The sequence below is a fragment of the Oreochromis niloticus genome, linkage group LG11, assembly GCF_001858045.2.
Source record: "Oreochromis niloticus isolate F11D_XX linkage group LG11, O_niloticus_UMD_NMBU, whole genome shotgun sequence".
In the NCBI taxonomy this organism is placed as follows: Eukaryota; Metazoa; Chordata; class Actinopteri; order Cichliformes; family Cichlidae; genus Oreochromis; species Oreochromis niloticus.
In genome coordinates, this window is record NC_031976.2 from 30,714,847 (window position 1) to 30,742,308 (window position 27,462).

Here is a 27,462-nt window from a genome sequence, read left to right on the forward strand (position 1 = left end):
AATAATAATAAGCAAAACAGCATGTCTCAAAAATCAGAACATAAATCATAATCTAGAAAAACACCAGTGTTTTAAACCTTAGGTTTTTAACACTAAAAATGTTACAAGCAAAAGTTGGATTTACGTTTCTGCATTAAAATTACACCATAATTACCACAAATCCCTGTGAAAACCTGCGCTACAGCAATAAATTGATGTGCACCGCCCTAGAATTGTAAACAGACGTTCCATCAGCAAAGCCTGTAACAGCTGTGACTGACCCTTTCAGTATCATTGTTTCCTTCTATGTATTCAGAAGTCTGCAAATTTTAGGGCATCTTGAAAATTAAACTTGGGGTTATATAATCTATGCTTATATTAGCTTATGCTTATGGTAATTATTGTGATGATAGCATGGGTTATCGTTACAATAAGCCACTAAATCACAACACTAAAATATAATAAGTTTTTTGTTGTTTTGTTTTTGTTTGTTTTTTGTAAACAGAGTGAAATTGTTTAGTTTCATGTCTGCAGGACTCACACTGATGTCTTCCAACTGGACAATAAGGGCAGCTAAAAATGTAGTAGAGAACTACAGTTAGTAAAACCCCCGACCCAGAGATCAGGTACTATGTGGGTGGAAACCTCACAACAGTGCTCAGCCAATGTATATCGAGAATGTGAGTAGATAGATGTTTTAAGTTAAATCATTTGAATGAGTCAATATGCACATGTGGCATATATCATCTTCTGCTGTATTTCTCAGAATCATATATAAAGGAATGCCAGATTTTGCTCCAGCAGGCTTCCACATCACACCGAAGAAGGTTAGACATCTAAAATTAATTTATTTCGAGACATACTCCTCTATGATAACTACTACTAATGAATTTGCTTGTTTTATGTCTTAATTTATTTATTTATTTGTTCTTTATTTTTAAAAAGTGTGAGGCTAAATAGAACCACTTCACCTTTAAAGCCATTATCAAAAATGTTTTTTACTACTTCATTGATTATCCAACATGTTCAGCATGAGTAACTGTAATATTTTCTCTGTTCATCCTGTCATATTCACATTACAGAAAAAATGAGGCAACCGATCCTGCTTGTGATTCTTCAGCTGGCGGTCCTACTAATAGAGACTTATGGGGACGTAAGGACTTTTATTATGTTTTTAATCTCACACTAAATGAGTTCTTTGCTTCTGTTATTATGTAAAATGTAAAGAAAAAATGCTGTTATGATTTTAAGTCACTTTGAGTCTATAATGTCCTTATATTACATTAGAAAATCAAACCAAAAACAAGAGAACAACAGTTGCTATAATCTGTAACAATCCCCACTAACATCTTTCTTTCATCCACAGTTCACCTTTGGAGATATAATTGCCATCAAACGTTTACCCACTAATAAGAAGGGTCTCTTTAAGCATTATGCTATTTATGTGGGTAATGAACCTTTTGAGGGTAAAAAACCAGAGCATGACATATTTGAATTTAAAGGCAAGTGTATTTGATCTGAATATAAAATAATACAGCTTTACAAACAGTTACTAATAATAAAAACATGGCAATTCCTTGATGAGCAACATAGTAAAATATCACGTTGTAGTAAAGCTATGTGATTGTCATTGTAACTGTTATATTTATAGTCATTATCCTCCATAGAGAAAGCTCTTTGAAGAAGTTTTTATTACAAAGATGTTAATAAAGAGGAACAGTTACCTCATAGTTGCTCAAGATGAATACAACCAACAATTGTCACAAACTCACTCCTGAGACCTCAAAACTAATGGAATGTAATGGCTGTTGGTCAAGAAATGCCTCCTATTCAAAAGCTACTGTAGCCTAGTAAAATTACATCTCTCATTTTTTTGACAGCAGCATATTTGTATTTCAAACTGTATTTCTGTTTATTTATTCTCTAGGTACGGTTGGCGAGTGGATTATGGGTCCAGCAAAAGGCAAAGATGCACCTATTGCCAACTGTCTTTTCAGTAAACTTGATATGAAAGCAAAACCTTTCATGGATAACTACCTTGACAATCTTAAGGGGTACAAAGTAGGCACTAAAGATGAAATAAAGAAACGAATTGAAGAGAAGTATAGGGACTGTGGACCCTATAAACCCAAGAAAAACAACTGTGAACACCTTGCTACATATGTGCGCTATGGAGTGAGAGTTTCAATTCAGGTAAGTCACTTAGGTAGGAGGCACTTAATTTGCAAGCACATTTCTTCATTACATGTGTAGGACAAAAGCCATGATTTTACATTTTTTAATTTTACACAACATATTGCTAGTTAATGATGTCCAAGGGTTTAAGTCCAAGCTATACCGTTTAGTCTTAGGTTTTATTTTTTTCTATGTTTCTGAGTTATTTGTATCTCTAGTTTATGGTTTCTTGTGTGTGAGGTTCCTCTTGTGTCCGCCTCATGCCTTTGTCTCTTGTGAGAGTCTGTCATGTCACAAGTCTGTCTTGTTCCCATGTCTATTTTTTCCCTGCCCCAGTGTCAGGCCTGTGTTCATCCCAGTGTTCCTATTTAATTTTGCCAGTCTCTCATCCTGTGTTCAGTGTATTCAGTTTTGCTTCCCCCCGTCTTGATATGTTTAATCATTCCAGCTGTGTTCCCAATGTTCTTCCACTTCCCTTGTCATCCCTCAGGGTATATATTGTCTTTCTCTCTCTCTCTCTCTCTCTCTCTCTCTCTCTGTCACTTGTCGGTGTGTCTTTTAACACTCCCTCGTGTCTCCATGTTTCCACGGTATTTCCAAGTCTCTTCTGTAGCTTTCCCAGTTTAGTTTTTTCATGATTAGTCCTCCATTTTATTTCGGTTTCCTGTTTTGTTCATGTTAGATATCAGCCACAGTAAACGCTAATTTATTGTTAAGTCTAGTCCATGCTGTGTGTGTTTGAGTCCTTACTTTAAAAAAGCACATGATCTGCAGCTGCAGATCATGACAGACAGAGGGTTACACTGCCTTTGTTTTCATGGCATTCACAAATGTCCTGAAAATAAGCTGGCTCATGTTGCTCTAGAATAGCAAAAAATGCAGATAGAATTACCTCCCAACCAGTGACTTGTTTTGCAAATGGCTTAAATTAACAGACATTCATTTATATGCAAAAGTATCATTACTCAATAGCTTCTTTACGTGCCTGTTGAGAGGAAGTATTTATTTGTTTTAAATGGAGAGCTTGTTCACAAAATGTAACTGGTCTTTATTTTTCCTCTTATTTAAAGCATGGCACTAAACTTGAAGGAAAGGCGAAAAATGATCCCAACATCAATGTTAAAGAAATACTGGAGAAAATAGGCCTTAATGACGATTCACGTTGAGAATCTGGGTGTTCCATCAGCACTTCCAACCACACGTCCTACTGGATTTACGAGTAACAGTGTTTGTTGTTCCAATCCTGCCTGCATCTGTGTATCACTCATTTAACAGGAAGTCTTACATGAAATAAAGAAGAGAAAATGTGTTTTATTGGTGTTTTAGATTTTATTAGTAAATGGAGTGTCAAGCTCCCCAAGCAACACAACTATATAAAAAAATCTAAAGTAGAAATAAAGCGGTTCTACAAAATACACCGATGAGCCTTCACAAACAAGTTTGATGCTCCCATCTAATGTGTGGTGGTGAAAATGATCAGAAAGACCTTCAGGGTCTTACTTAGACATTTTATGGCAATCCACAAAATGAAACAAGTAAAATAATAAGACAAAGAAAATGAACAAATATCCACAAATGAAGTCCAGGACTGAGGAAATGTTTCATAGTTTTAGAAAATTACATGGAAAATTGTCATATTCAGTCAAGATGGTTTATTCTATCAGCTGAATTTCTCCCAGTGTCACAAAATAGTAATAGATAATGTATCATCTTCAGTCAAGCTGTGATATATCTGATGTATAAAGCATTTTCATATTGAGGTTCATAAAAAACAGTAGAATGAAAAGGGAAAAAAATCTGTATACAAGGGAGTTAAATAGAAAGTCAACAGAAAGTTTTAGTAGAATTTTGCCATATCCATCTAAATCTGGAGTTAGCCCTTGGTTTACTGTACTACAAATTTGGTTCACTTCTTCCCAGAGTACACTGGTAACTTGTGGTGAATCTAACCTGGAGTTTAGGTTTCAGACTAGAGATTAACACATAGGGTGAGTTAGATACAAATTTCATCATCACATCCCTAAAACTAATTATCAGCAACAATAAAAATGTATTTTCCTATTATTTTCTGATATTGCCTTCCAATGTTATATTTTGCCAATTTGGTTACACTTTAAAAAGTGGTTCATCAGACCTGTTACCACCACTTGATTAAATGCATGGCTGCAAGAGAAAATAAGTAATGCTACTATTTAGCACTGTAATTTAGCCGTTCTGAACTTTAGCATAGGAGTGGATAAGACTTATGAAGTTTCATGTGACAAAACACGATCACATAAGCATGAATAACACACAAAGCATGAATAATGTTTTGCTATCTGCTTCTATCTAATTTCAGTCACAGTTTTTTTTCTGTGAGAAGGATAAAAATAGGCAGAGTGCTTCTTTTTTTGTCTGTCACTCATTTTATGTCTTTATAAAACTTGCAAAATGCTATACATTATATTACATTGTAAATTATTTTGGTTACTATTGTGATAAAGTTTAAGTAGGTATTGTTTTTGATCTCAAGAGCTGTATCCATTGTTGTTACCTTTTTAAGACATCAAGTTGTGTGAAATATTATTAAAATGATTCACATAGTCTATGCCAGGATGATACTGTCGGAATCTTCTTGAAATTAAGACTTTATCTAAGAATTTGTGCATAGATAAACGTCATTTATTATTAAAAAAAATACTAAATGATTATTGTGGTGGATTATCTGTCTGTACTATCAATTTTAAGCAAGTTTAAAATATTAGTAAAGCCTGACAAATTGTTGAAGTTTCCTTCAACCATTATTAGTTTAGCAATTTTTTTTTTAGCAAGTTTTTCTGTTTGTGTGGTCTACAGATAAAGGAAGAGTTCAGTAACTGTTCAGAATAACTGTAAGCCTTGAATCTACCTTTATAGCTAAACTTGACCACTACACCCCAAAACTAATGGCTTTAGTTCATCAAGAGGATGAGCTAAAGGAGTGAGAATCAGGCAGATCACTGAGGTATGAATATTATTTAGACTGGCTATTTGTTGGTGATGACCCACAGCACAATACAGTTGAAATACACAGGGAAGTAGCCATCCGCTGCCTTGTTGCATAGCTTGGAGAGAAGGAAGAAGACTTTTCATGGAGTTTGGTGTAAGTAATTCAGCATTTGAACAAAAATTAAATCCACACTGATCATAGTGTGGATTTACACAGTTGTCATATTACTATAAACATGGCTTGAACATGAACTGTTGTACCGTTGTATTATATTGAGATCTCTGATTATTCAATTTGAATTATTCTTAGCCACAGTAATAGGTCATCCAACTAATTAGGTTGCTTTTGTAGGTAACTTTGTAATATTTGCAATTCAAATGCATTCCAACTGAATCGAGATTTGCAAATGTGAAAAGGGTTGACCACATTTGCAAGCAGCTTATTCCGTTAGTATTTTTTTACAAGGCACTGCAGGCATGACATTGTGATTGGGGCCTGAGTCCCCCTAATGTTTTGATCCTAGAATTGCTCCTGAATCAACATGTGAAATCTGGAAACATTGATTCACATCAAACAGCAGGTAGACCTTTCTTTCTTTCTCCATCTACTCCTGTGGGTTTGTCTCTCACTAGGTTTTATGTGTAATTATTATTCTGTTTGTTTTACAGGACCAAAGTGAGGCTCAGTCACAGGAAGTTAAGAAGCTTTTTGAAGAACACAACAAAATGGTACACTTTAATTTTTAAATTCCAATGATAATGAGAACAAAGCCATAAGTATATTTTAGGGTAAACAAAATGTAATAATCAATCAAAAACATCTTAAACTTAATTAGCAAACTACCAAAGCTTTATATCTATAGCTACTTTGGTCAGTCATGGAGAAATTGAGAATACACAAGTTGTTGCTGAGATAAAGCTCCACCCACTGACAGCTTACCTTTTGATTGGCAGATGTTCCTGTTGTCCAAGCAGTTCACCCAGTGGGATGAGACCCTGAGAAAGATGGAAGAGGCCAAAGGAATCCGACCAGTGGAATAGTGACTGTCAACATATGTTCAGATGACAAAAGTGGAAAAACGAAAAACACTGCACTGTGGTGGGAGTGTCAGATATGTGAGGCAACGGCATCACCACATTTCTTTTCTTCTTCTTTTTTGTTTTAAAACATTTAATTTATTTGAATCAGGTGATATAACTTTGATAGTCTAACCTGATGTAAGAAATCCTCAAAAGTGTAAGAAACAGTACATTAACAATTCCAGAAATAGTCACTGCAGGTGGTAAAATATTGAAGGCAGGTTTGTCTCCCTGCTAATGCTTGTGGTGCCCGAACATAGTAATACTGTCACTGACATGAACCCAGTCATATAGGAAAAAACTGGGTTTCCTGTAACCGTTTATTTGTGGATAAATTCACTCTTATCACTCAACTTGTAGTTGTTATGCTGTTTATTGTCAGACAAAAGTACTTTACTTGTAATGCATTCCTGTCCTCCTTACTGTAGGCATGTCACAAGACTTAAATTGCTCTTCCCCCAATTCAAAAACACACTAGTTACTTCCCTCTGGATGCTTGTTGACATGACTTGTAAAACCTTAAATTAGTTTCAGTATTTTTTTCCAATATTTGGTTTGAACATTTTAATTATATCTGATTTATCTTACAGCAAATAAATGTTGTTGATAAATAAATATGACTTTTTTTTTGATATTCAAAAGTGTTGCATGTTGTGTGCATATATGAGTCTTACAACAAAATTTGGATCTGTTTAGGTCTGTTTGTGCATTCTTATAGATGTTTTGTCAGTTTCCAGCAGGTTACTCCATTTTATTTTTCACATTTTCACAGAACAGATGACATTGGAAACTTGGAAAAAATTAACCACATCAAAAAGCAATATAATATTGTCAGTGTATGTTTACTTCAAAACAACACTGAACACCATATTACCTATGTATATTACAAGGTGATGTTGCACAACTGACTGAACAATGACCAATAATTATTTCTTCTGCTGTCTCGTGTAAGGACAGAGTACATCACTTTTCATTTTGTTCGTAACAGCTCAAAGAAAAGGTGAGACTTTTTTCCCTAGTTAAAAATTGCGCAGCATAAATGAAGTCACGTAATCGAAGTCATAGTAAACTCTGTCATCTCTGCTATCTACAGTACAGTATATAGAGAGACGAGACGATGGGGCTCCAGTTCCATTCAGTGTAAAAGAACAACAATAAATATAGTAAGAGTAAGAATAAATATAAAGACTGGGCTAAGGGGAGTATATACACTTTGAGGTAAAAGGGTCAATAAACAAAACAAAACAATATACCATAGAAAAAAAAGACACTGAGTTTTGCTGGATCGCTATCAGCCGCTCCCTGCTCATGGCACCAAAGTTTTTTGGTTTTTTTAATATGTTGCTTGCTTTTGATTTGAACACAACTGTTCCATTTCCACTCACTAGCATGACCAAATTGACATCATTCCAATCCCAGGAGACTCTTGGATGTGGACAGCATGATCAAGGCTTGTGGCGAGGGGACTCAGCAGTGTACCATATGATCTGGAAAAAACATTTCTATGTGGACAAATGGAAATAGACCTTTTCTTGAGTTTTGCATTGTATATAATAAAGAAACTATCTGAGGCCTGTACTACAAAAGAGGATTTTGTATTATCCAGGTAACTTCAGGGTTAACTTACATCTTGCTTTTCTGTGGGATATCACGAAGGTGGCTCACTTTCCAGCAAACGAACATTTGCTTAAGGTTACACGTTCTGTGATGTTTACCATGAAGGTTGTCTGGAGGTTATAGACAACTAACTTTCACAAAACCTTAAGGGAACATTCTCTAAAGGTTATACACTCAATTGGGAAACACAAAGGCATATCCTCCAACTGTCCCTTCAGAGAGATCTTACAGGAATATTGACAGTATTTTCCAGATTTCACATGTTGATTCTGGAGCAATTCTAGGATCAAAACATTAGGGGGACTCAGGCCCCAATCATAATGTCATGCCTGCAGTGCCTTGTAAAAAAATACTAACGGAATAAGCTGCTTGCAAATGTGGTCAACCCTTTTCACATTTGCAAATCTCGATTCAGTTGGAATGCATTTGAATTGCAAATATTACAAAGTTACCTACAAAAGCAACCTAATTAGTTGGATGACCTATTACTGTGGCTAAGAATAATTCAAATTGAATAATCAGAGATTTCAATATAATACAACGGTACAACAGTTCATGTTCAAGCCATGTTTAGAGTAATATGACAACTGTGTAAATCCACACTATGATCAGTGTGGATTTAATTTTTGTTCAAATGCTGGATTACTTACACCAAACTCCATGAAAAGTCTTCTTCCTTCTCTCCAAGCTATGCAACAAGGCAGCGGATGGCTACTTCCCTGTGTATTTCAACTGTATTGTGCTGTGGGTCATCACCAACAAATAGCCAGTCTAAATAATATTCATACCTCAGTGATCTGCCTGATTCTCACTCCTTTAGCTCATCCTCTTGATGAACTAAAGCCATTAGTTTTGGGGTGTAGTGGTCAAGTTTAGCTATAAAGGTAGATTCAAGGCTTATAGTTATTCTGAACAGTTACTGAACTCTTCCTTTATCTGTAGATCACACAAACAGAAAAACTTGCTAAAAAAAAATTGCTAAACTAATAATGGTTGAAGGAAACTTCAACAATTTGTCAGGCTTTACTAATATTTTAAACTTGCTTAAAATTGATAGTGAGTCCAAGAGTCCATGCTGATGTCCCTGTTTTTTTGCTACATTGCAAAGCACCAATTACGCAAGTGCCCCAGGCAAATGGAACAGTTGTGTTCAAATCAAAAGCAAGCAACATATTAAAAAACCCAAAAAACTTTGGTGCCATGAGCAGGGAGCGGCTGATAGCGATCCAGCAAAACTCAGTGTCTTTTTTTTCTATGGTATATTGTTTTGTTTTGTTTATTGACCCTTTTACCTCAAAGTGTATATACTCCCCTTAGCCCAGTCTTTATATTTATTCTTACTCTTACTATATTTATTGTTGTTCTTTTACACTGAATGGAACTGGAGCCCCATCGTCTCGTCTCTCTATATACTGTACTGTAGATAGCAGAGATGACAGAGTTTACTATGACTTCGATTACGTGACTTCATTTATGCTGCGCAATTTTTAACTAGGGAAAAAAGTCTCACCTTTTCTTTGAGCTGTTACGAACAAAATGAAAAGTGATGTACTCTGTCCTTACACGAGACAGCAGAAGAAATAATTATTGGTCATTGTTCAGTCAGTTGTGCAACATCACCTTGTAATATACATAGGTAATATGGTGTTCAGTGTTGTTTTGAAGTAAACATACACTGACAATATTATATTGCTTTTTGATGTGGTTAATTTTTTCCAAGTTTCCAATGTCATCTGTTCTGTGAAAATGTGAAAAATAAAATGGAGTAACCTGCTGGAAACTGACAAAACATCTATAAGAATGCACAAACAGACCTAAACAGATCCAAATTTTGTTGTAAGACTCATATATGCACACAACATGCAACACTTTTGAATATCAAAAAAAAAAGTCATATTTATTTATCAACAACATTTATTTGCTGTAAGATAAATCAGATATAATTAAAAATGTTCAAACCAAATATTGGAAAAAATACTGAAACTAATTTAAGGTTTTACAAGTCATGTCAACAAGCATCCAGAGGGAAGTAACTAGTGTGTTTTTGAATTGGGGGAAGAGCAATTTAAGTCTTGTGACATGCCTACAGTAAGGAGGACAGGAATGCATTACAAGTAAAGTACTTTTGTCTGACAATAAACAGCATAACAACTACAAGTTGAGTGATAAGAGTGAATTTATCCACAAATAAACGGTTACAGGAAACCCAGTTTTTTCCTATATGACTGGGTTCATATCAGTGACAGTATTACTATGTTCGGGCACCACAAGCATTAGCAGGGAGACAAACCTGCCTTCAATATTTTACCACCTGCAGTGACTATTTCTGGAATTGTTAATGTACTGTTTCTTACACTTTTGAGGATTTCTTACATCAGGTTAGACTATCAAAGTTATATCACCTGATTCAAATAAATTAAATGTTTTAAAACAAAAAAGAAGAAGAAAAGAAATGTGGTGATGCCGTTGCCTCACATATCTGACACTCCCACCACAGTGCAGTGTTTTTCGTTTTTCCACTTTTGTCATCTGAACATATGTTGACAGTCACTATTCCACTGGTCGGATTCCTTTGGCCTCTTCCATCTTTCTCAGGGTCTCATCCCACTGGGTGAACTGCTTGGACAACAGGAACATCTGCCAATCAAAAGGTAAGCTGTCAGTGGGTGGAGCTTTATCTCAGCAACAACTTGTGTATTCTCAATTTCTCCATGACTGACCAAAGTAGCTATAGATATAAAACTTTGGTAGTTTGCTAATTAAGTTTAAATTATTTTTTTTTTATTGATTATTACATTTTGTTTACCCTAAGAATATACTTATGGCTTTGTTCTCATTATCATTGGAATTTAAAAATTAAAGTGTACCATTTTGTTGTATTCTTCAAAAAGCTTCTTAACTTCCTGTGACTGAGCCTCACTTTGGTCCTGTAAAACAAACAGAATAATAATTACACATAAAACCTAGTGAGAGACAAACCCACAGGAGTAGATGGAGAAAGAAAGTCTACCTGCTGTTTGATGTGAATCTGTGACAAGCGCTGCAGCTTGGTGGCATGCTCTGGTACATCTGTGAACAAAAACACAAAGACCTGATGAGGTAAAACATGGAATACTACAGTAGGCACATCTATCACCCATTTAAAACAGGCTGAAAACCCTGGCTAAAGTTAGGTAACAAAACTAAGCATAAGATCCCTCCAAAATGATGCCAGGAATTTAAAAACAACAAAACAGACATTGTTTTGTTGGGTATTGATGTGTCCTACAAAGTGAAACTCACCTCTGATGTAGGTGCTGTCCAGCAGTGGCTGCAGGTTGCTGACCTGTTCCAGTAAAGCAGCCTGTGAAAGCAAGAAGTCCTCCTCTGCAAAGAGACAGAGCAAGAAATGGATTCAGCTTCTACTTGTTTACAATATATAATAAATTTAATACCAATACAATTTGCACATATACGAATCAACATTAAAGTTAATGCCTGTGTATGCCTCAGTAATATTAGTTTTCATTTGAACTTTTAAGAGTTCTTACCTGCAAGGATGAACTCCAGCTTCATGGCATCAGGCACAGTGATGTGGTCTGTGAACTCGGGGTCCAAGTACTTTAAGAGGTCCTCAACTGCACCACAACACCAATGAGCATGATTAAAAGTTCAATAGACTCAGTCTAAAATCCAAATAAAGAAAAAAATTCTGCAAGTACTTTTGGTGTCTTGAAAGTTAAAGGTTGTCACAGAAATTTAGAGCCCTTTCAAGTTTTTAATTTTCTGTAGCCACATTACTAAACACATCAGTTTATAAAGGTATTAGTGATATGCATCTTCATGGTTAAGATGCAAATCACCTGCTGTTTGAAACAGCTTTATCACACAGCATCTTCCGATGTATCTGACTATACTTTATTACACTGAGTAAATAGTATTTGAAGGAAATGAAGGTGAAACACTAAACAAAAAAAATAAATTACTGTATGTATCAGTGTATAATATGAATAACCACATCAGTGTAAAGTAGTTGCTAATTTAGAGTAATGTTAAAAATATATATTCACAAAAATACAACAAGCCAATAATCTAAAGTGTAGGGGCTGAGAGATTGACAGAATGTGTGACTCACTCTTCTTGTGCAGAATTTTTACTCGTTCTCTCTTATTGGCCGTGTTGGTCAGACCGGCCTGAATCCTGGCCAATGAGTCTGCACACTGCAAGGGAAAAAGTTAGTGGTTATCATCCTGATAGCAAGGTTTTTTGTTGTTGTTGTTGTTGTTGTTGTTGCTTTTTGTTTTTTGGTGGTGTGGTATGGGGGAGTATGCTAACACATAAAATACATACAAGAGTCAAGTTTATATGACATTGGGAGATACAGAAGGTACCAACAAAACATAATGGCATTTTAAAACAAATCTTTTCTACTCATGCTTATGAGGACTGGAATCTTATTATCCTAAAAGAAATGTGAGAATTAGCACGATGCAGGCTAAATATATGCTGTCTGTATATTCTGTATATTCCCATACTACATTTAAGGTCTTATTTGGCTTTTTGCAGTACATATTGGATAATGGTCTCCACAGATGACCATTGGAAAGCAGTATTACATCACATGTCACAGGCTGTGCAGCATCAGGACCAGAAAAACCAGGCATTCTCTTCTTCACCTCTCTTGTGCAATGTCTGTTACTTTGGATGGCTAAACCACGGGTATTTAAATTCATCCACCTTCACTACCCCTGCTCTTCCATATGACACCTGTCTCCTTATTCACATACATGCATTCTGTCTTGCTTCTTATGACTTTCATTCTTCCTCTCTCCAGTAGAGGTACATACTACCTTTTGTTTTCCTAAATTTAGAGAGCATTTTAAATCGTATTACTGTTTTTGTCGTTTAGCTTGTTGTAGTGCTGTCTTACAGGAACCTCATTCCTTAGTTTCGTTCCCTCTTATGCTACCTCATGTGTTGAGATGGCAATAATACTCTTAAATCTTTGAATGTAAACTATATTAAGCCTAACAGCACACTGTAACACTATCTCCACCTTTGGAATTACAAAATCTAGTGGAAAACAAACCACCTTCAATGCCTCTTTGTAAGCCAGTGTTTTTTCCAGATCACATGATACCCTGCTGAGTCCCCTCGCCTCAAAAAGCATCTCATCACTAGCTAGCCGAAGTTTCTTCGTTTAACCGTGTCAGACTATTGTATTGATTATGCTTAACTTGAACAGACACAAAAGTACAGATCCACAAAAACCAGGTTACAACGTACAGCTTTTTAATGTAAACAGATGAAAGCTAAATAACCAACAGTTATAAAAATAAATGAATTGCTTCTTGATGGGCAGGAAAATAAATTTCTCATATTTGTACTAAACTAAATTGAACAACTAAAACAACTTCTGCCGACATTCTAGTGTAAATTAAAAAAGGGCGTTTACTCACAACCACCGTTAGCTCCGCAAGGCTAACAACTAGCACATATACAGATATACATAATATAAGCGAACCTTTACAGGTTTTCCACTCTTGTTTTTTCTCTCGCCATATATACGACTCTCTAGCGCCCGGAGACGCATTTCCAGGTTATCCATCTCCGTTGTTTTATCCATTCCCGGAGCTGCCGATTGCTCTTGATGAACACAACAGATCCCAAACAGGCGGAGGAGAGCTACGTAGTTCAGAAGGGCCGTCGCGTACTGATGATGCGTCGCCCCCGGTTCTCTTTACCACTCAGCTATTTGGTGGGGGGTGGATGCAAAACCTACAACGCTTTAAAATACTTTAAGCATTTAATATTTGTTTTTAAAATTTTAGTGTCTTTTTCAATGTAAAATTGCAGATCATTTGGTATGTCTCTGTAGTTGATTTAGTAAAGATAGCTGTCGCCAGTGGTCGCTGTTTTGCGGTAAACGGGATATTTTAGCTGTTTTTCCGGTGTCAGCAGGGGAATGACAACATAGGCCCTTTTTCCATTCAATATATCTACAGAACATCGACTAAAAAGTAAGGCTTCCCCATCTCCTTCTCATAGAGTAAGAATTTCTGTCTGTGGGAAATATTATCAGTACCTTTGTAATTGGACTTTAAACATTTCTTTATTATGTTTCCATTGGGTAAGTTAGCCTACTTAGCCCTCGAGCTAACATCAGTTTTTGGTCTACAGCTGCGTAGTTTGACAGTTTTGGAGTTCTTTTGGAAGTCTAAGAGATAGGTCGCTACCTATCACTGAACTGTAACCTAGTAATAACTTCACTGGCAATTTACTTAAGAGATATCCAAGTTACTCAAACCTAAAGTGCGTCAACGTGGTGCTAGCTTAACTTGCACTGGTTATTGAACTGAGGTTCAGCGTTTGTGATGCTGAAAGTTTTGTCAGTGTTTGCTTGTTAGCCATGCTCCGATCTTTTGCTGACAGTAGGACGGTTTTCTCTCTTCGGAAGCAGGCATCTGTTTGGGGAATTCATTCTTTATGTGCCACTGGGAGCAGCAGCATGGCAGATGACAAGGACGTGTTGAGAGACGTTTGGTTCGGCCGGATACCCACCTGCTTCACTCTGAACCAGGATGAGGTTACTGAGAGAGAAGCCGAGGCTTATTATGTAAGTACAGTTATTCTCATCTAACATGATGCAAAATCTAGGCCTGACTTAACTTTTGTTTTTGGAGATTAATGCTGACGAAGCATGCTTCAAGGAAGTCCTTCAGACAACACAGTCAGTAGGAAGCCTCTTATTTAACTTTTGTAAGGGTGCTTACAGAAAGATACACGGCCCATATTCATAAGCATTCTGAGGATCTACTCAGCAGCAAGGAGTTCTATGAATGATGTAAAACAGTTGTCAAAGCAAAATGAAGGAACTAACTACCTCAGTGTGGAGGTGTAGCTGACCAAGCTGTGGTCTCATCTGAACCGAAAACAATAGTGGAATTGACAAACCTACATAGATTATAGGTGTAGTTCTATGTATCATCTAAAAAAGTGTTTTTTAAACATTTTGTTCTTGCTTGCAATAATTTCATTTCTTTATACGTCCAGGTAGCCAGACATTATTGCAGTTGCTTTTTTTGGTTTGGCTTTGAGTGGCATTGAGCACTGTGCCTCCTTTTGCTCTCATTTTCATTACAGTCCTTGTACCTGACCATTCTCAAAAGAATATATGTGTATATATATATATATATTATGTTAAACCACTTTACACTGTCAAATGAATCATATAAACATAAAAGAAGCAAAAAACCTAACTCAAGGAATGAATCAGTGTTGTATCTATGTATAATAAATTTAGGAAGGAACCTGTTTTAAATTATATAATGTGTTGTTGGGGGAAAACAAATCATTTGTTCACATCACTTTGTTTTATATCTATAAATACTGCCAAGGGTAACACATTTTGACAGGCATAAAATAGTATTTTTGCACCAATAAAGTGATTCCCATATAACTATTAGGTGAAAACATGACTTACCTCAGTGTGGTGCACAGGAAAATGGTAGGTAGATGGAAGGCAGAAGAGGAAGTTGTAGACCTAAAACACTATCTACAGCAGATAAGAAGCATCTGAAATTCACGCCTTTCAGAAATAGAAAAGAAAACAGCAAAGACCTGACACAGTAGAGGTGCATGTCATCTTTCAGTTGGTCTATCTGCTGTTCACTGAAGCCTCATCAGAAATTAGTGGAAGGGTGGCTGTCAAGCTGGACTTCTGGACATGCTAAAGGAAGGTAGAAGTTACCGTATTTTTCGGACCATAAGGCACAGCGGATTATGAGGTGCATTAAGCGAAACAAAACAGTCAGATAAGTCGAACTTTACTCAACTCATCTTGCTTCCTTTACTTCCGTATTATTGATTCATTAATGTTGAGTTCTCTGGCAACTGCTCTATTCCCATGTTCTGGACCTGAAAATAGGGTTTGATCTTTGGTTTCATTCTAATAATGATAATAATAATAATAACAATACTACTAATAATAATATATACTTTATTGATCCCCGTGGGGAAATTACTTTCTCTGCATTTGACCCATTCACTCAGTGAAGCAGTGGGCAGCCACTAAGCAGGCGCCCAGGGAGCAGTGTGTAGGGACGGTACCTTGCTCAGGGGTACCTCAGGGTCCGACAGCGACCACTCTACCTACTGTGCTATCCCTGCCCCTATAATACTGGACTTACTTTTCTTCAAAAGGTTGAACTCTGAGAGTGTTTAAACAAGAGAGAAAAGTGTAAAAATGTTCATGCCTGTCTGAGAAAACTGTATAAAGTGTGTAGTGAGGGGGTTTTACAGCTTTAAAACATCTATAATAATTGTAAAAAATAAAGTTGGCTACTTCGCGGATTTCACCTATCGCGGGTTATTTTTAGAACGTAACTCCCGCGATAAACGAGGGAGCACTGTATCTCAACAACTGGGATTGTTACCCTATTTAGTAAACTTGTTAAACCCACAATAATCTAACTTTCAGAAGCTTTTAGGCTGCAAAAAAGTGCCTACACAAGAGTTCTTAATGCATTGCCTCCAACTGCAAAAAAAACATTTCATTTGCACTAAGTTATCAGTTCTTCTTTTAATTATATAATTCCAGATGAAAGTACTTAGATTGCACATTTGCAGCATCTGGACCTAGCATGATGCATACAATTTAATAAGGTGTAATTTGCTCCACCTTTGAAAGAAATCTGTTTTACCTCCTTACTGTCAGTCAAACACTTTGATGTGTAAAAATATATTAAACCTCAGTCTCATTTATTACTTTTTAAATATTTTCATTGCATGGTTGACACAAAATCCCAAAGCACACCTGGACTTCCCTCAAGGAACACGATTGCACTTGAACTGCACACCAATCGCTGATCTAATGTAATGGACATTTCAGTTGAATAAATGAGCTTATACACAATATTTACACAATATTTGGAATCACAAACCAGTCTGTGCAGAAGTGCAATGACATGCCTATAATTTTTGCTTGTGTTTATACACCGTTCTGGGATATTTTGTAAGTTACTCTGTTTATCTGTTTATCTTAAGGAAAATAAATAATGAGCTTTTAAAACTTACACCAGCAACACCATGGTAATTTAAATGAAGTGTGTAATAGTTTGAGACTGTGAAAATGCTGTAAACGATAATGAGATCACTAACATTAACAAATCAAAGTAATTACTGCTACACTATAACTCCATTTTATGGTTTCTGACACTTCTGATACTACTATTTCCACCTTGTCTCAATCAGCTGCTGTACAGCCTATAAGAAAAAAAAAGATAAAATTGCTCTGCTGTTTAAAGGCATCCAGCAGCTACTGGAAGTTTGTCAAGTGGAGTGTTTTCTTGCATCAAACTAACTACATTGATTGATGTGAGTTAATCAGCACACCATGAATATCAATATGCCAGCTTCAGTTTGTGTTTATGGTTCTTTTATGCAGTCTTTAGTGATAATTGGATCTTCTCAAATAAAAAAAAAGCAAACAAAAAACAAACAAACCCAAGCCCATTAATTAACTCGAATATGTAAACTGAGAATTTGTTCCTCACTTGGAGGGAAAATGGTAGTTCTACACTTTGTCTTTCTACCATTTCCTTCTCTGTTGATGAGCCTCCTTCTAAAAGTCCTCCTGTCCACTGCTAACATTTTTTTTCACATTAAGAGCTCTTTCTAGGGCTGTGGTGCTGTGTTAAAAACTTTTACCTCTGTCAGGATTTATTTTTAGGGTAGAGTGTATCGCAGTTATCACTAGTAGCTACTCTTAAGTCCTAAGAAGTCCTGTGAATACAGGCCATAGATTATGCAAATGTTTGTTTACAAGTCCCCCCCCCACCCACAAATTCTTTTAAACTCATGTTCAGGCTCGGATCGCTTGAAACCCCAGCTGAGCAGGTACTATTTTAGTATTTGGTACCAGAAACTATGACCTAATGGAAAACCGTGGTGAGCTGATCTTAGTAGGTACTAATAGAAAAGGGGGTTTAGACTTCAAGGACTTTATTGGTGGTTTCAAGACGAAGGAGTTGTCATATAAAGTCTCTTGCTTTTGACCTCAACCCACACATGACCAACTTGTACTTGAAGTCTCAGGGTATCCATGTAAATTAAGTGTTAAGAGTCTTTGATTGTGGTTGATTCTAGTGAATTGAGGGATTGTGATCTAACAGCAGCTACTATGTAGTTGCCGTAGCTATGCCACATAGCTCACACTCAAAAACATTTATGACATGACGCTACAGTTACTCTACAGATTGTCGTCTGCAATTTTTCAGGGATTTTGTTTAGTCTTGATATGTGACATATATGATATGTCACAGTAAATGGAAAAAATAACAAAATAATTCATTCAGTTGTTTATAGGTGTCTTTAATTCATAACTGTGTTAGTATATTTTCCTCATCTGTAATATTGGATGTTGATACACAAAGAACCAAGCAGAGACACAATATATCTGCTCATTATGTCAAAAAATGTGCACTTTCTAAATTTAGCCCACGGCTACCGTGTAGTTGAGAGTAACAGACTGTCCCTTATTAATGCACCTCTTCCTCTGTTCTCTTGACTTTATCAGCTGCTGTTACCCAGGGTGAGCTACCTGACTCTGGTCACAGACAAGGTGAAAAAACACTTCCTCAAAGTGATGAGAACAGAGGATGTGGAGGAGATGTGGTTCGAGTACGAAGGAACGCCACTCAAATGGTGAGAATAACTGCTGTTGTTTGAACTGATTTCAGTCAGTGGATCAATGGAGTTTTACTTTTCCAGTCATGAGGTGGTGGTTTGGCATTCTGCTTATCATGTTTAAAGTTTGTTGCTGTCATGATTCTTTTTATAGAAATGTCTACTGATGAAATGCCTTTTGGCTGATCCAGTTAGTTTATTGTCCTACTTTATAAGACTGAGACCATATTAAAGGTAGCAGTATTATCTGGAAACTGGGTTGGGGTTTAATGTTATATTTAGGCATCATCTTGAAAATAAATTTAGTCAAATCTCTTCATTGGGAATAAATAATCTATTTGATGTAATTGCACTTTGTTTTGCTGCCTTGTGTAAACATATATGTTCTCTAAAGCGTTGCGCGGTCAGGACTATGTATTCACGCCACTATCAACTTAATCATTCAGGAACAGCACAGAAGCTTTTGCCAGTATTTGCATTTCTTTTCTGCCTACTGACTGCTAAAATCAGAGCCAGTTATAAAGATGGAATTACAGCATGTAGCCACAAGATGTCAGTAGTGCAACACAAATGATCAGCCTATTTCACAGGCTAAGTAATAGTAAATCACTAAATAAAAAAGTAGACATTAATTACTTGTTGTCATATAGAAAAGTAATTTTAGCCTTTTAACCATTATGATAACCAGTATGATTAGCTTATGAGTACAAACATGAAATGCATGCATTATTTTAGGCTCTGATGAAGAAAAGCCTCTTCATTTCTGAAACATCGAAGCATGTTAGGATTCCTTTTCTAAACATTGGAAGTTAGGATTAAAACTGTTATGATTATGTGTTATGGTTAAACTTACAAAACCACTGCGCAAAAAAAAAAATGTTACATGGGATTATGTGAAACAAAGTCATGATAAAATGATCTACGTAAAGATGTGACTAGACTAAAGTAAGTTGGATCTCTAGTATAACTCACCAGCTGAAAGGCTTCTACAGGGGCCTGGATTCGAGTCAGTCCTAGGCCACCTCCAGTGTGTTTTCCTCCCAGTCTCTCTCCCTACTTCCTGTCTACTCTGCTGTCTACAGGTGATGCAACTGATCAGCTTAAACGTTTCCAAGCCCAAAGATAGGGGTAAAACTAGTTTCTTGGCTTTGGGAACAAATATTCCCTCTGATGCTGAACACAAACATTCAACAAGTTTTTCTCTTGTACCATAATTTTGTTTTTTGCATTTCATGGATACAGGCACTATCCGATTGGAGTCTTGTTTGACCTCCATGCTTCTAACAGCGTCTTACCCTGGAGCATCACTGTGCACTTTAAGGTAATAGCTGATCACAAGTTTATTGTTTTGATAAGTCTTAGCGCTCCTATCAAATTTGTTTCTAGAAGCATGAAGTTCTGTTAAACCTCTTACTTGCTCAGCTACAAATACAATACAAAATATTAAAAATAAATATACAACAAAATATTGAAATAGTGATGAAAGAAGAGGATTACTGTGGTTGGTGAACCAAAGCAGAGACAAAAAGACTGTGAGTTAATTGCCAGTTAATTGTTTTGCTTTGTCTGAAGATATGAAATAAAAATGCTCTGAGAACATGTTTTCCTGTTTCTTGTGGTATCCCCATCATCGAGCTTTAAATATTTTTGCCATGTGAATATATGTCAGAATTTTCCAGATCGGGACCTGCTCCACTGCCCATCCAGCTCTGTGATAGAGGCTCACTTCATGTCCAGCATCAAGGAGGCCGACGCCCTGAAGCACAAGAGCCAAGTTGTCAATGACATGCAGAAGAAAGACCACAAACAGCTGTGGATGGGCTTGCAGAACGGTGAGACACACGCACATGCCCATTTCAGGGTGTGGCGTTGACATGCACACAAAGAATACATCCAAACAGATTGGCAGATGATCATGATGCACAAACAAACCAAAGAGAGGGACGGTCTGAGTTTGGAAACTTCTTTCCAAACACCCACCACTCTGTGTTTCCACACCATCATTCCAAACAGATTAGTCTCCTACCGGCTTTATAGAACAGTCGAAGCTTGTGTTGGGAGAGGTGTCAGGGAGAACTGGATGCCTCTGATTTGTGGTTTGTTATAAAACTTATGCTCGTCTTTGAATCGCAACCCAGTGTGCAACATGATGTGCCTGGAATGTCTGCTGGTCAAGCTGATTAAAATGGTAACTATAAACACTTCAACCACCAGGGATGCAGCCGCCCTTTGGATCAGTCAGCAGCAAATGTGTCATCTTGGTTTTCTGTATAATTACTTACTTCTTAGTTATTATTAGAGCACACAAATGTTATTCCAGACCAGTCACGCTTATATCTAAATGTCTAAAGTGGAATTTATAGTCCTGCAAATGTGTCCGTCTGTCTACACGTTTCCATTTCGAGAGGGTGGGGAGAGGGATTTATACCGACTGCTGACGCAGTCCTGTGCAGTCCTCCAAAATGCTACATCTACATCGCTGGAAGTAGATGACATATACTTCTCCCAGATGCCGGCTGGTTGATAGTGGACCGAAACTACAGCAGAGTTCACCAGGAAAAGAAGAACTGCAAAAAAAAAAAAAAAAACCCTTAAAGATCAAAAAATCCAGGATGAAAAGCACAGAAAGTGGCTGAAGTGAGCACTTCTCGTCGTTGTCAACACTCAGTTTCAGTTCTTTGTATGTTATAACTTCGCTCTTCTCCATGGCTGGCTGACATGGAGAAGAGTGTTTTTGGCTGACGGAGCCAAAACAGCAAAGCAAGAATGACCCACAGACTGGTTGTGCTTTTCCCCTGCCTCCATTTGACAACAGAGATCACTGCAGGCACACGGGGTATCCCTGGACTGGGGCAAACAGCGAACACACCAGCTATCCTGAACAATAAATTCTGCTTAAAGTAGCAAAAGCCATTTATATGAATATTATTACAAGTAAGTCTGTGACTAACGGTTCTTTTGGTTAGTTTGCATAGTCTATGGATGTGAAAATTGTTAATGCCTATCTCTCAGATAGTTTGTTTATAGTTGTTATTAGCCCATAACTGTCAAAACTGCACACTGTGCATGTGGCATTTGTAAGAGTCGAACAGGTTTGCAGAAAAACCCAAGGGCTTCAAACCCGCAAAACTTCAGCTGCTTGTCTCTCTCCCACTTTCCCCTGAAACTCGTGGTGTGAAAAGAACAAAATCTCACAATTTATTACAAAAAAAGCAAATAAAAGTTTATTTAGAAGACTCTTTAAAAGATAAGGTTATGAACTTCTTTTTTTAACCGAGGGTTTTGTTTGAAACTGCATTTAACAGAGAAAAAGCAAGTCCTTTTAACCTATCCAAAAAGAAGGAGTTGGCCCCAGACGTGAAAGTGAAAGATGAAACTTAATCTGAACTAAAACTTTCACATCCAAAACAGATCAGAAACAGAGAGGGCTCAAACTTTCATCCAGGAGAGAGAAAAAACAGAATGTTCATGTGAAAGTAAGGCAGGGATGCAGGTGGGGGTTTGACATTAGCACATGCTGTGTGGAAACATTTTGATGGTGAAAGATCACACTGTACCTAAAAGACTAAATTCCTGTGTTGCTTTGACAGTTGGCCCGAGTAACACTGACACTAAATTTCAGTTTTAGTGACGCGTCTCTATCTTTTACTGTAACCTCCATGTGAAGGCGCTGAGGTGTTTGAAAACTGGTGTTTCTCAGAGTTAAAGAACAATTTTCATTCTCATTCTAGCACATGTCTTAGGCTAGGCATATATTAAATTCAGTTCAGTTCAGTTTAAGTTACACCCACTCTGAACAACAGTGCTTTATATTGCACCCCGCCCCCCAAAACATACAATATTAAACCCTTTAAAAAAAAACAATCTAAACCAGCCATTCCCAAAGTGAAGAGTGCTGTGGCTCACTTAAAAACCAGAAAATCTTCATCTTAAATCTTCGCCCACACTTTGAGAATCATTGCTCTAAGCATTTGGGGACATTAAAAGGAAGAACTGTCTGTTAAGTAGAAGAGAGCAGCACCAACCCAGCCCACTAGCAACCCAGGACCTGTTAGTACTGTTGCTGCAGTGATCTGAAGATGTTTGAGAACAGCTTTCTGAGACAGATGTTTCTCATTTTAATAGTATTGCGTATATTTAAGGCTATCCTACGCATTTGCTTCATGAGTGTTAAGGGACACATCCTGGTCAAAAATGACTCAGAGATTCCTCAGTGCATTGCTGGAGGCCAGATAATGCTATCCAGAGTAAATGCCTGGATAGACGCCATGTTTCTGTTCAATAATCTAATTTTTTTCTTAATTTAGAAGTAAAAATGAGAGATTGATGTCAGAAATATTGGTCACAGCACAGAACCCTGTGGAGCCACGTTGCTAACTTTTGTCTGTGAGGAAGTGAAACTTTGCATCTATCACATTAGTACAATTGAAAGCAGCACAGTAAATTTCCTTTAATACCAACGGTGTATTCTACTCTCTGTAATAAAATGTATTAGGTGGTATTGAGTGCTACACTGAGGTCTAGCAGGACAAGCACAGATCAGTCCACTGTCTAAGGTCATAAAAAATAATTAGTAACCTTCACTAGTGCTGTTTCGTTGTTATGATGAACTCTAAATTCTGACTGAAACTCTTCATATAAATCATTCCTCTGCAAACTATCGCCTAGCAGATTTACAACAAGAATTGGAAGAGTTTTCAGAATGAAAGGAAGGTTTGAAATCAAGTAAGGGATTTTTAAGGATTTATTTAGGAACAGCAGCCTGAATTATTTTGTGACACATATTTAAAGAAAAAAGTGTAATAACAATAATTTTTATTAATGGTAAGACTTATTTGAGCAATCTTATAGGGATGGGGTCTAACAGGCATACTGATGACCTATTATAAAGTTAGTCTTATCTTTGTGTGATTTTTATGTTATGCGTCTGTTTTTGTGTCAGATAAGTTCGACCAGTTCTGGGCCATGAACAGGAAGCTGATGGAATATCCCACTGAGGAAGGAGGCTTCAGATACATCCCCTTCAGGATATACCAGGTAACATACACAATGACACACGAGTAAAACTAAAAACCACAAACCAAATTCTTTCCCTCACAAAGATATGCTTTAAACATAGTATTTCCACTTTGCACAATAGATTTTCAATTCATTGAAAGGGAAATTTTCCCCTTCTGCCCTGTAGATGGTGCCAAAGGGCTGTGCAAAAATAAAGAGTGTTCCTTTAGCAGATAAATCAACCAATGATTCTTCCAGCTACTCACTGCCTCTCTCTGTCTACTGTAGTCTTCTGTTAAGGTCACAAAAACTGTTACTTGGAGTCCCGATCTGTATTTAAAATATCTTGTGGATTTACAAAAAAAGAAAGAAAGAAAGAAAGAAAGAAAGAAAGAAAGAAAGAAAGAAAGAAAGAAAAGAAAAGAACTCTTGATGAAATGAACTTTCTTTCCTTTAATTTTAAACCCTTAAATAATAATTCCTACACAATTTAAGGATTGCACCTAAGGATGGGTAAACATTGCTTCTGCTTGCTATAACTCTACATTAACAGTAAAAGAAAATCTTGTCAGTCATCCATGTTAACCTCTTCTTCTGACCTTTTCTTTGTATATTCATAATGTTAATAAACAATAAGAGCCTTGGTTCATTCTGTTAGAACACACAACCAACAGCATTCATACCAGTCATAATATTCACCTGACACCTGACACCTGAGTGTAGGTGGTTTTAATTTTTTTTTTCATGCATGTTTGCTTAAACCCTGCCCGTAACTTCACCGCTTTACATGTTCCTTCTTGTAGTCGTGACCTGTGATAAAACGGTCGCTCTGTAAATGATGAAAGCAAAACAAAAAAACAAAATATTTCTCGCAATATGCGTGTCATTCTTTGTGCCTGGGTGTTTTTGGGAAGTTATTCATTTGTTCCTGTACCTTTGATACCTGTAACACTCACAAATTTGTCTGGAATTTCATTGACCCATGTTGAGCCAATGTGTAAGCCTAAGAGTTCAGTCTGGTTCAAGGAGGTGCAGGCAGACAAGCAGCCTCAGGTCGGGTGTTTCCACTATGCCGATATAGCTTAATCCTGACTCAGGTAAAAAGTCCCTTTGGAGCTCAGAAACAAGAAGGGATGAATAAGCAACTGGAAAACATTAGCCTGTTGCAAACCAGACAGTGGGGGAAAGCGCTTTGAGTCAAGTGTTGGGGGTTTCTACACCGATCACAAATGGCCGAAAAACGTCTGGAAAATGAACTTTACAACTTCTAGAGTACTTGGTACAGTTCACAGAAGGAGTAAAAATGCATTTCTAACACAAAACATGGCATTCTGATGGACGAATCTGTAGCACCACTGTAACATGTATAAAACAAGTCTGTTTTTATCTTTCTTGTTACCAAAGAGTATCATTCAGTCCAGTCAGGGAAGTAAATAGCATGAACACATCTGGAATTTTGTAGCAAAACATGTTGACAGTCTGCTTTGAGTCTAATGCCTCATTGTGAGTGCAGAAAGTCCCATCACTGTTGTTCTGTGAACAATTTAAAACTTTAGTCTGTCAAGGCAAGTTAGGAAATATAATATGAAAAAAATGGAGTGGCAAACAGTGCAAAAAATAGATCTGGTCTTAAATGACTGTGTCAAGTGTCATGTTATGGAACCGAAAGAGATTTGTAGATGTTAATAGCACAGCAGGACTTCAGTGTAATGGTAAGATGCTAGAGTGAACTTTCCTACTAAGCATATTTTTCCGTCACCATATCTGCTGTGACTGCTGGTAATTTCCCATCATGACGATTTATTATCAAGTGTTTTAAGTTTTAATTAGACCTGCTGGGCTCCACATATGGCAGCATTTACATTCTGCACAACAACAAGGGCGACGGAGCAGCTGTCAGTCACTGTCAGCGCTGACTGTTTTGCATGAAATTCAAAGCTGAAAATGCTTATGTTTTTACTTTCACATCTTCAGCACATAAATAAAACATTTTACACTTCAACAAAAGCATTCTTGTTTTCAGTAATAAAACATTAGCGACGCTTTAAAGTGGTACACAGAAACATGCAGTCCAACCAGCTCAGGCCGCCCTCTCAGACATGCACTTGTTGCAGCCACAAAGCTATGTAACTTCTCGTGGGTAGAAGAAGCCCAAACCGTTCTACTTTTGGACATTTTTCATGACTTAATTGAAAGTTTCAATGGTCATTTATGAGCTGTGTTGGTTTCATGACAATTGCAGCATCAAAGCCTGTTACGAGCTCACATTGTAATTTCCAAATACACTAGAGAATGTCAGCATCATTCCTGAAAAGTCTGGATTGTTGTGGAGATGGTGTGGTTTTAGTCTTACAAACTGCTAAATATTTACAACCAAAGAAAGTCTGGAAAGTCTAAAGAAGAGTGGGAACAGAATCAGTTCATTATGATCTTAAAAATACTGCAGCTTTCTGCAGTGCTAGGCAATTACTTTCAAGGTCTTAAAGTGCTATGAGTGTCCACAGAAGTTTGCAAAAATTGTTTGGAGAAACCAAAACTCATGAATGTCTGTACTGTTTCCTTAGCAGGGCACAGCTTTGCTGAGCAGTAACTGTGGCTAAGTAAGTAGCCTGCTTTTAGAAAGGAAACCTTTTGCCTTTACCTAGATGACCAGACACCTTTTTGTGTTTGTTTGTTGTCGTTTTTCTCACATGCTGCGCTCTACAGTGTTACGTCTACAGACTGTAATGCTTCTTTATGACAAAGTGTCTTACAGGTTGGGTTAATGATGCTAATTGGGGATAATTCAGTAATAATTCCTAATTGACAAAGTTAGCAGCGTTTATTCCTTTCTGAGTTTATTACGTGCTGGTAACATACTTCCAGCTAGGTGTGGGCAATATAGATACAAAATTACTTTACAGTATTTCAAGGAAATTTCCAATAACGATATTTCTGAAATTTAAAAAAGCAATGTTTTATCATGATTGCAGCTTGTAGGCAGCAGGGTTATTCGCGAAAACAAATGAAGAGCATTTTCCATCCTTCTTTTCCAACCAGCTTCTGTCATTGGTGACAAACTACTTAAATTAAATGTGAATTTATTGTCATAAGCTGCCAGCAGCAGCAGGGTGGTGTAGTGCAGTAATATAGTGCTATGACTAAAGTCACTTAACCTTGTAACTCTTTAGCAGCATGCATATTGCCACAAATTAAAAAGTGAATTTAAAAAATATTTTTTACCTGGGATGTTTTATCTTGGGTCGAGCTTTGTAACCAGTTGCTTAAGGCCCTGATTTTCCACCAGGTAACCGCATCAGTAATTTCTATCCACCGTTTGCTCTTCCTGTCATATGGAGTGCAACGAGTGACTGATCCAGAGATGCTCGGTTGAGTCATTTGTTTACTTTTGCTAATATATCCTCCTCGCGTGCTTTCATACCTTGGTTGTGCTTGACAAGTGTGTCTTTACCTCGAGTGGTGAAACAAGTGTTGTGTTTGCACCTTAAGCGGTAACAGTCTTCTTACATATTTTGCAAAGTATTGTGTTTTTCTAGAGGTTGTTGATGTAGCTATCTTTATAGCCACAAAATCATCATCACAGGCTGACACGCAGCTCTCGTTCTCAGACATGCTTGGGCTTGTCTCGTTGTGCAACCAAATCATTAATATTGCAGTATGATACTTTTATATCATGTAAAAACGTACATTGACATCACTGGCGATATGACATGGCACAGCTACACCTGTAGGATCACAGCATAGCAGCAGGAGCAGTTTTGGATTTTGTAATAATCAAAATAGAACAGCCAAGTTAAGAACACCTCTTGGTGTATTGTTAAATCTTACACATAGTTAACTTGATGGCTTGTTCCATCACTTCTAGTACTATGTTTGCAATAATGAAAGACTGGTCTGTTTCAGTTTAAGAGATTAATTATGCAATAAGTGTTACATATCCAGTGTCTGAAAATGTTTGGCTAAACCTGATCATCTTAAGTT

General features: G+C 37.0%; 2 protein-coding genes across 3 annotated transcripts in view; one reads left to right on the forward strand and one right to left on the reverse strand.

The window, feature by feature from the left end:
• Positions 1-9,902: 9,902 nt before the first annotated feature.
• dctn3 (dynactin 3 (p22)) lies at positions 9,903-13,513 on the reverse strand. The gene is made up of 7 exons (XM_003450275.4): positions 13,322-13,513; positions 11,933-12,017; positions 11,349-11,435; positions 11,101-11,184; positions 10,829-10,887; positions 10,686-10,745; positions 9,903-10,455 (listed from the first exon to the last, which is right to left on the reverse strand). The coding sequence occupies exons 1-7, from the start codon at positions 13,421-13,423 to the stop codon at positions 10,369-10,371; spliced, it is 564 nt and encodes a 187-aa protein (XP_003450323.1). The 5' UTR covers positions 13,424-13,513; the 3' UTR covers positions 9,903-10,368.
• Positions 13,514-13,553: 40 nt separating this feature from the next.
• The window catches only part of atg5 (ATG5 autophagy related 5 homolog (S. cerevisiae)), a 45,368-nt gene continuing 31,459 nt past the window's right edge, over positions 13,554-27,462 (forward strand). The window contains exons 1-6 of one of the 2 annotated variants that reach the window (XM_005455165.4): positions 13,554-13,817; positions 14,255-14,413; positions 18,374-18,501; positions 19,726-19,804; positions 20,153-20,315; positions 23,426-23,520. In XM_005455165.4, coding sequence (XP_005455222.1) covers positions 14,306-14,413; positions 18,374-18,501; positions 19,726-19,804; positions 20,153-20,315; positions 23,426-23,520 — 573 coding nt within the window. In that variant the 5' untranslated portion in view covers positions 13,554-13,817; positions 14,255-14,305. The remainder of the gene's footprint in view (positions 13,818-14,254; positions 14,414-18,373; positions 18,502-19,725; positions 19,805-20,152; positions 20,316-23,425; positions 23,521-27,462) is intronic. The other variant, XM_003450274.5, reaches the window with a different exon arrangement.